This window comes from Haliotis rubra, unplaced genomic scaffold, assembly GCF_003918875.1.
Source record: "Haliotis rubra isolate DU_JTF1 unplaced genomic scaffold, ASM391887v1 Scf795, whole genome shotgun sequence".
Classification (NCBI taxonomy): Eukaryota; Metazoa; Mollusca; class Gastropoda; order Lepetellida; family Haliotidae; genus Haliotis; species Haliotis rubra.
The window spans coordinates 174,359-184,067 of record NW_025767518.1 but is presented as its reverse complement, the minus strand read 5'-3'; the positions used below and the strand labels follow the sequence as shown (position 1 = coordinate 184,067).

At 40.1% G+C, this 9,709-nt stretch overlaps 2 protein-coding genes across 2 annotated transcripts; both read right to left on the bottom strand.

Annotated features, from left to right (window-relative positions):
- Positions 1-2,286: 2,286 nt before the first annotated feature.
- Positions 2,287-5,718, bottom strand: LOC124261296. The gene has a single exon (XM_046695603.1). The coding sequence runs from the start codon at positions 5,716-5,718 to the stop codon at positions 2,287-2,289; it is 3,432 nt and encodes a 1,143-aa protein (XP_046551559.1).
- A 402-nt stretch (positions 5,719-6,120) lies between these two features.
- Positions 6,121-7,275, bottom strand: LOC124261295. Its single transcript, XM_046695602.1, has one exon. The coding sequence runs from the start codon at positions 7,273-7,275 to the stop codon at positions 6,121-6,123; it is 1,155 nt and encodes a 384-aa protein (XP_046551558.1).
- Positions 7,276-9,709: the final 2,434 nt, after the last annotated feature.

Genomic DNA, 9,709 nt, shown 5'->3' with positions numbered 1-9,709 from the left:
ATCACGCTGCACCAATGAAATTCATTAACGGAGCCTTGAGGAAGCAGAATCGGTGCAGAGTAACGAATGCCCGTATATGGAAGTCCTACTACGTTGACTCATGTGACCTGTGATATCGTGCACACCTGTGAGGGTTCATGACCTATGCCTATGAACTTGCCCTTGATGATGTCATAGTTCACGTGACTCCATGTATCGTATTAACTGGAAATCTGAACCTGAACCTTTACTTATTAAATTTACCCTACTAGCATTCTTGTCGTTTTAATTTTGGCTTACATTTCTTACAATCGCCAGCAGCTGAAGGGATGGTGTCAATCCAACTAGGGTCCATGCAGGTAGCAAAGGTACTGTAAGTCCCCATGGTCCCTGGTATGGTGATCTACCTTCTGGTGTTGGCGATCTATAGCCTGTTTTTATATTGTATTGTCCAAATAGTGCTATCAGTTTTAACTCTCCACACTAGTTTAGATGTAATTGTTGTTTTAACTGTCCTTCGTCAACAGGTTTTTATAACGTACATATATTGCACTTCAATGTCAAATGTTCTCATTTCACTTTTTATTGTATAAATTGTTTTCGTCACGATATGGCTGAGATATTGCCGATGTGACGTTCAATATTAACTCACTCACTCACTGAATGTGTCATCAAAGATCAGGTCGGAAAAAGTAGCAAAAAGAATGAAAAGGGTATTGGCTTCAATTATTAACGAAGATCAAAAATGATTCCTTGCTAATAGATATATTGGAGAATGCACAAGACTGATATACCACATAATGGATTATACAGAAACTATGGAAATTCCGGCAATGTTACTACTGATCGATATCGAAAAAGCCTTTTACTCCGTACACCAGGTTTCGATATGATCAGAAAGGAAATAAGTTAAGTTTACAATATCGATAAAACACATGCAATCTCTTCTTGTAATTGTACTAAATTTGTTGGATTCTGGTCTGATTGCCATCAATTGTTTGATTGCTATTAACTTGCCCATTTTCCTACAATGTCATTGTTATAATATGCTTGTCAGTGTCAGATACCGCCAAACTCTGCATGCAAACGCATGGTATATATTTGTTTGTCATTTGAAGTCATGATTTTGTACCTAAAAATAAGATAAATGATGAAAATAAATAATAAATAAATAAATACCTTTCATAAACACATACAAAGTTCACCTGCTGGTAAGGCATGTTATTTACATGGTCAGAAACAGGTGACATACCGGACTGTTGAAATGGGAAATATACTGTACTATTCCGTCTCATTTAACGCTGAAATAACCAGCACAATAGGAGATTTGAAGACTAACAAATCACGACAATATTTCAGGAGATCGTTTTACACAATTTTCCCCAGCGCTGTGAGTTCTTAAATTATCTCGCTGTTGGGGGTAGAGGATGTAAAAGTATCAACTCAGTCCAGTGATTTCAAAATGTCCTTTAATCTCAAGTTCCGAGCTTTCTTACTACACTTCTTCACAATACAATCCACACGATGACAGAATAACAGTACCTGAACATTAATTTGACAGTGACTAGACAATGTCTAAACAATTAATTCACAGTGGCTGGACAGTGGCTGGACAGTGGCTGGACAGTTCCTGGATAGATTGAAAAACCGTATGTCCTCTTAGCCCACAACACACAATCATACAATTCTCTCTCAGAAACTTAAAACATGTCTTACTTCTTCGGTATCTTAAAGCTCTCTGTCCCTTTCTCACACTCTTTCATTCCACATGTGTCACTAACATTCTTGGTCGGCCACTTATCGTGGTTGATCTGGTCAAAACCCATAGGACCCCTCAAAGACAATTAGTCTATGAGTCTTAGTTGCAGTGGTAAATCACAGCTGCCACCAGTCCTGTGAATGTAGCTCGGACATCTGCTGGCAGCAGGGTCTGACAGATTCTTATGTCTCGACTAATTTCTATATACTAGCACATGCAGCCTCTCACGCACAAACCCTAACAAAGTTACAAATATAATATTTTGCATGTACAGCAAATGCCTAAAATTCGGCTCTAACATTCCGGCCCCTAATTGTTACTTATATCTGAATGTAACAATTACCATAAAATTGTATAGAGCGAATTTTTTACTTTAAACAATGTCATCCTAAGCTACATTAATTGGCTTAACAACTAGAAGTGGACATTCTCTCTGAGTTATAATCTTAGTATATTACAGTATGCAAGAACTAATCGAACATATTACTAGTCGATGCTCTTCGTCTTAACTTCAGACTCGTTGTCAAGTTACAGTCTCAAAACACAGTTTAAGTGTCACTCTCAAGAAGCAAGCACAGCTTGCTGATTGGTCTGTCCAAAACCTTTGTCTGGGTTTTCACTTCGACACGTCTAACAACACCCTTTCTATCTGGCATAAGCTTCACAACTTTGCCCATTGACCAGGAATTTCTAGGTGCTGTATTGTCCACTATGAGCACGATGTCACCAATCTTCAAATTTCTTCTTATCTTCACCCACTTCTGTCGTTCTTGTAGTAATGGCAGATACTCTCTTAACCATCTCTTCCAGAACAAATCCGCCATATACTGCACTTGGCGCCACCGACGTCTTGGATATGAACCACCCAAGTCAGACATACCCGGCGGCAAATTCGGTTTTCTCTTCATGAGCAGCAAGTGATTTGGAGTGAGTGCTTCCAAATCATTTGGGTCACTTGATGCTTTGGATATAGGTCTATTGTTAACAATAGCCTCTATTTCACACAGCACTGTTCGTAAAGTTTCATCGTCCAAAGTTTGTTCTCTTACGAGTGATCTTAATACCTTCCTCACAGTTCTGATTTGTCGCTCCCACACGCCACCATGGTGGGAACCAGTCGGAGGATTGAATGTCCATTCAATACTTCTTTGTAGCATCTCTTGTTGAATCTGACATTTGTTCCATTTCTCAATTTCTTCCCTTAACTCACGTTCACTTCCAACGAAGTTGGTGCCATTATCTGATCTGATGACTTTCACTTGACCTCTTCTAGCGATGAAACGACGCAGTGCATTTATACAAGAGTCAGTGTCTAAACTATGTGCCACTTCTATGTGCACTGCACGTGTTGTAAGGCACGTGAACAAAACTCCAAATCTTTTTTCGTGCTTTCTTCTGCATTTTACGTCGAATGGACCAAAGTAATCCACTCCAACAAAGGTGAACGGAGGTTCATCGGGAGTCACACGGTGAGCAGGCAAGTCAGCCATCTTTTGATTACCTGCTTCAGCATGGGTACGGCGGCAAGTCACACATCTGTGTAGCTCTTGTCTCACTGCTGCATTGGCTTTGATAATCCAATATTTCTCAAACAATTTTGAAAGTACAAAGTTTCTGCCTGAATGTCCACACTCACGATGGATGTGACGAATTATCAGTTCTGACACATGAGATTTCTTTGGTAGAATCACTGGGTGCATCGCGCTCTCTGGCATGTTGGCCCTACTTAAACGTCCACCCACTCTAATTATACCATCTTCTACAAATGGATCAAGCTTGGAGATTGGACTGCCTTTGTTCAGATTAAGTCCATTGTTTGAGGTAAGTCTTTCAAGCTCACTTGAAAAGTTCTGCTGTTGAACATACCATATAATGGCTTTCTCAGATTCTTCCAATTCTGTTACTGTCAACACGACAGGCTTCCTTTTCTGTGGTGTTAAACCTGCCTTCTTCATTTTACTCCGATCTAGGAGTTCTTCCCGTATCCTGAGTACCCATGCAATAGCCTTCTTTAGAGCAAACCAGTCCGAATAGCGACTGATAAGGCTATCTACTTCTTTGCATGGCTTGCTGTATTCTATCTGGTTGACCTGAGCAAGCTTCCTTAATTCCACATCTTTCATTGGAATGTCATTTGAAATGTGTGTCTGCTGGGGCCACATTTCTTGATTTTCCCATAAGAACCCTGGTCCAGAAATCCATCTGGAATCTTTCAGAAATGCATCTATTGACAGTCCTCGAGATGCTTCGTCTGCGGGATTGTTTTGAGTATCCACATATTTCCATTGTGATGGGGCTGACCCTTCATGAATCACTGATAGCCTATTTGCTACAAAGGTGTGGAATCGCTTTGAATCATTGGCGATGTATCTTAAAACTGACATGCTGTCTGTCCAGAAGTAGGTTTGATCAACTGAAATGTCCAGCTCACGCTTGAGCATGCTGTCCACTCGTATTGCTAAAGTCGCAGCTGATAGCTCCATTCTTGGGATTGTGATGGTCTTAAGTAGAGCAACTCTAGACTTGCTAATAAGAAATGAGTAATTAACTTTTCCAGTGGTACTGACTTGTCTTAAATAGGAAACAGTTCCATAACCCTTTTGACTGGCATCTGAGAAGTGGTGTATTTGGGATATTGCATTCTGATCACTATCCTTGGGTTGAATGCACCTTCTTATCTTCATTTCCTCAAGCCTTTGTAGTTCTGACAACCATTTGGTCCAGTCTTTCTGGGACGGTATAGGAATGACGTCGTCCCATCCTATCTTAAGTCTGCAAAGGTCTTGTAGGATTCCCTTTGCTTTGAGAACAAAAGGACCTGCGAATCCCAGTGGATCATATATGGAGCTGACAGTTGACAGAATGCCTCTTCTCGTTGCTGGTTTGTCTTTGACTGCTATCCTGAACTTAAATGTGTCTGATTCGACACACCATTGTACACCTAATGCCCTCTCCACTGGCAAGGCATCATCTATGTCTAAGTCTTTAACTTCTTTGGCTCGATCCTCTTCTGGGATTGAGTTTATTGCAGCTCTGCTGTTACTTATCCATTTTGTCAAACGGAATCCACCTTTACTGCAGATTTCTCTCAGTTTCTGTGACATCTCAATCGCTATTTCGTCAGACGCGACTGACGTGAGACAGTCATCCACATAGAAACTGTTTTCAAGGGCATGGATCACATTGTTGCTAAACATGTCCTTGTTGTCTTTTGCTGTTTCTTTCAGTGCAAAGTTGGCACAACTTGGTGAAGAGACAGCGCCAAACAAGTGCACTTTCATCTGATATTCCTGTAATTCTTCATCGAGATTTCCATTGGGCCACCAAAAGAATCTTAGAACATCATAATCATCTGGTTCAACTCTGACCTGGTAAAACATGGCTTCAATGTCCGCCATTAGAGCTATTGGTTCTTGGCGAAATCTCAGGAGCACTCCGATTAAGGCATTGGTGAGATCCGGCCCCTGTAGCAGGTGGTCATTTAGTGATTTTCCTCTGTATTCTGCTGCACAGTCGAATACCACTCTTATCTTACCTGTTTTCTTTGGATGGTATACACCATCATGTGGTATGTACCACACCTTCCCATCCTGACGATCTTTCTTACTCTCGGGAACCCTTTGGGCATAATCTTTATCTAGGAGATCCTTCATAAAGCCTTTGTAATCTCTGTAGAAAGCATCGTTCTTCAGAAACTTCTTCTTAAGCGAAAAAGCTCTTTCTTTGGCCTGTACTTTATTGTTTGGTAAGTTGATTTTGGAATCTTTGAATGGCAGAGACATCTGGTAGTGTCCTCCTGTTAATCTCTTGGATGAGTTCATTATATCCAAGAAATGCTGATCATTTCTTGACAGTTCTTCTTTATCATTGCTGAGGCGCTCGTTAAATTCTCTGTCGAAGTATCCTCTCAACTGATGATCAAGGGACTCGTCTGCTAGAACATCAGTTCTGTTGAGATTCAGATTCCTGGACAAGACCATTTATCATCCAGCCAACAATCGTTCTTACAGCATAGGGTCCGTTACCATGACTGTTGACTATTTCCAGGGGTTCCAATGCCATAGGTACATTGTTGCCAATTAGCAGCCCTATCTCTGCATCTATAGGTGGTAGTGTGACGTCCCATAGATGCGGCCATTGATGAATGAAATCTTCTTTGGGAATAGTGCTTGTGGAAATAGGCATTTCATCTTGTGTGAATACTGTAGGTAATTTGATCCAGTTCCTTCCATGGATGTCACCTACTTCTAGGTTTGTTAGAATGGAGGTATTCACAGTCTTCTTTTGAGTCATGGTGCTGACAACTATATTTGTCATCTTCCCCTGTGACATGAAGCTCGTCAGCCAACCTGCTTGTGCAGAACGTTGCTGAACTGCCGTTGTCAAGGAAGGCATATGTCTTTGAGATCTTCACTGTGACGTGTAGCCAAACTGTTGTTTGTTACAACCTTTGGCTTCGTCTGATCCTTTTCCTTCTTTAGTTTATCTTTATTGTTGTCATGGAAACACGTTGCATGTCTCATTTTGCAGATATGACAGGTCAATCTGCTGGGGCACTGGCGACTTGTGTGTCCGAACTGTAGACAGCCAAAACACAATCCCTTTGGTCTTAGAAAGTCAATTTTTTCATCCAGTGTCTTACACTGAAGTCTCATGCACATTTCCATACAGTGATCCTCGTCGCAGAACCAGCATGGCTTGGCGAATGCCCTCAAAGCTCTCTCTCGTGCTGTGAATGGCTTACTATGTGTTACTGATTTTGCCTGACCAGGGTAGGTTTCTTTGGTTGCCACCTCATGAATTCGCGATTCAGATTTCGATGTATCAGTGGCAAAGCTCTTAAATCTCTTAGGTGCTTCTTTCGGGTTAGGCTTTGGTTGAGCTTGTCTGTCGTCGGCAATTGTGCCAAACAGTGGGCTCGACAGTATCTGTGCTTGTCTATCCACGAAACGAACAAGGTCTGCAAAGGTGACATTTCTTCTTTCCAAGATATCAAATGAAACTGCCCTCCATCTTTCTCTTAATTTGTATGGCAACTTTTGAATCAGTTCCCTGAGGTTTTTGGGATGTTCTAATTCTCTCATGTACTCTTTATCTGCCATGGTATTTCCACAACTTGTCAGTAATATAGAAAAGCTGGTAAGTGCGTCACTGTCTTCTGACTTTATAGCTGGCCATTTCAAGGCTTTGTCCATGTAAGCTGCTGCAAGCTTGTATTTGTTCCCAAATTTCTTATCCAACAATGACCTGGCTTGTTCATAACCACTTTCCGGATTCATGTGAATACAGCTTCTTATCAAGTCATTTGGTTCACCGATGGTGTACTGGTCCAAGTAATAGAGTCTATCCTTGGGATTAATGGTCTTGTCTTCTATGCCATGTTCAAAAGCTCTTATGAAAGGCTTAAATTGTAATGGGTCGCCACTAAACGTAGGTATTTTTCTAATGGGTAGACTGGCTAGCTTCTGGTGTTCTACCACAAGCTGCATTATTTTGAGAATGATCTTTCTTTTGCGAACTGTTAGATTCTTGGTCATACTGGTCAAAAATTGCATACTGGGCATTTGCGATTTCCACTTCTGTCTCGAGTTCTAATCTTTCTCTCCTTTGTTTTAGCCTATTCTCTTCTTCTTCCAGTTGATGCTTTTGCTCTAATCCTTTCTGTCTAGCAACAAGTTCGGCCCTTTTTGCCAAGATTTCCATTTTAGCAGAGTAAGCAGATGATATGACTGAACCCTTACGTGTTCCGACTTGTGAAACGCTATCTTCAGGCCTTATTTCATTTTCTGTATCACAGGGTTTAATAAACGAAGCAACATTTGTCTCAAACTGTACTAAGGCACCCAACTGTGACTGGAACCAGGCTTCGTCTTCCTCTTTCGCGGATTGACTTTCAAGTTTATTGTGATACGTTTCAGCCGATTCTTTAAATTTCGATAATAGTTCTTTCCATTCTTGAAACTCAATTTTTACATCATCCAGAGCATCAGAGCTCATCAGGTATTCAATATAATTTACCTTTGAACACACTTGTTTGTACAGGAATTTTCTTTTTTCCAGTGCTATATTCAAATTATAGCTTTGGCCCTTTTCCATTGGTTTTCTTATTCGTGATTCTGTTATCACAGATTTAGCATTTCTCCTAGGCTCATTAGTCAGTCCTTTATCACCGTGAACAGTATCGCTCAATGTTCTGCTTGCCATGGTGAAAAATTAGTCAAACAGTTCGAATAATCTTGAAATAACTTACAGTTCTTGAATTCCTTAATCCTAAATGAATACACAGTTCCAATGAAATATAATCCCTCCTGTTTCTGAATAAATACTTGAACAGGTGGTCTTCTTAAATCCTGTTAGCACATCCTTGAACACATAACAGTTCCATTTGCTTGACAAGCTCAATCTTCTTTAAGAAAAACTAAATGAATAACTTACTTCAGCTTTGAGTCCTTAATCCAGTTTGCGTTAATCCATTTTGATGATTGCACAATTCTTCCGCACAAAATTCTTTGTCCAAGTCTTAGGTTCACATCCGGAGTTTCACGGGTTTTTCAACTTTGAATGTGAGTTCTTAAATTATCTCGCTGTTGGGGGGTAGAGGATGTAAAAGTGTCAACTCAGTCCAGTGATTTCAAAATGTCCTTTAATCTCAAGTTCCGAGCTTTCTTACTACACTTCTTCACAATACAATCCACACAATGACAGAATAACAGTACCTGAACATTAATTTGACAGAGACTAAACAATGTCTAAACAATCAATTCACAGTGGCTGGACAGTGGCTGGATAGTGGCTGGATAGGTTGAAAAACCGTATGTCCTCTTAGCCCACAACACACAATCCTACAATTCTCTCTCAGAAACTTAAAAAAACATGTCTTACTTCTTCGGTATCTTAAAGCTCTCTGTTCCTTTCTCACACTCTTTCATTCCACATGTGTCACTTAAATTCTTGGTCGGCCACTTATCGGGGTTGATCAGGTCAGAACCCATAGGGCCCCTCAAAGACAATTAGTCTATGAGTCTTAGTTGCAGTGGTAAATCACAGCTGCCACCAGTCCTGTGAATGTAGCTCGGACATCTGCTGGCAGCAGGGTCTGACAGATTCTTATGTCTCGACTAATTTCTATATACTAGCACATGCAGACTCTCACGCACAAACCCTAACAAAGTTACAAATATAATATTTTGCATGTACAGCAAATGCCTAAAATTCGGCTCTAACATCTACCTTAACATCCGGGTGATTACAATCACTATATGCATTATTTTAACATACATCTAACTCAACATCCGGGTGATTACACTAACTATACGCATTATTTTAAAATGCATCGACCTCAACGTCCGAGTGATTACAATCACTACAGACATTACTTTAACATGAATCGACCTCAACTTCCGACTGATTATATTCCCAATACGCATTATTGTAACATACATCGACCTCAACATCCGACTGATTACAATCACTATATGCATTATTTTAACATACATCTACCTCAACATCCGAGTGATTACATTCACTATACGCATTACTTTAACATACATCTACCTCAACATCCGAGTGATTACATTCACTATACGCATTATTTTAACATACATCAATCTCAACATCCGGGTGATTACATTCACCATACGCATTATTTTAACATACATCTACCTCAACATCCGAGTGATTACATTCACTATACTCATTATTTTAACATACATCTACCTCAACATCCAAGTGATTACATTCACCATACGCATTATTTTAACATACATCAACCTCAACATCCGGGTGATTACATTCACTATACGCATTACTTTAACATACATCTACCTCAACATCCGAGTGATTGCATTCACTATACTCATTATTTTAACATACATCAATCTCAACATCCGGGTGATTACATTCACTATACGCAATATTTTAACATACATCTACCTCAACATCAGAGTGATTATATTCACAACAGACATTATT

Coding starts and splice junctions, on each gene's coding strand:
- LOC124261296 (XM_046695603.1), bottom strand. CDS start 5,718: ATGGTCTTGTCCAGGAATCTGAATCTCAACAGAACTGATGTTCTAGCA.
- LOC124261295 (XM_046695602.1), bottom strand. CDS start 7,275: ATGACCAAGAATCTAACAGTTCGCAAAAGAAAGATCATTCTCAAAATA.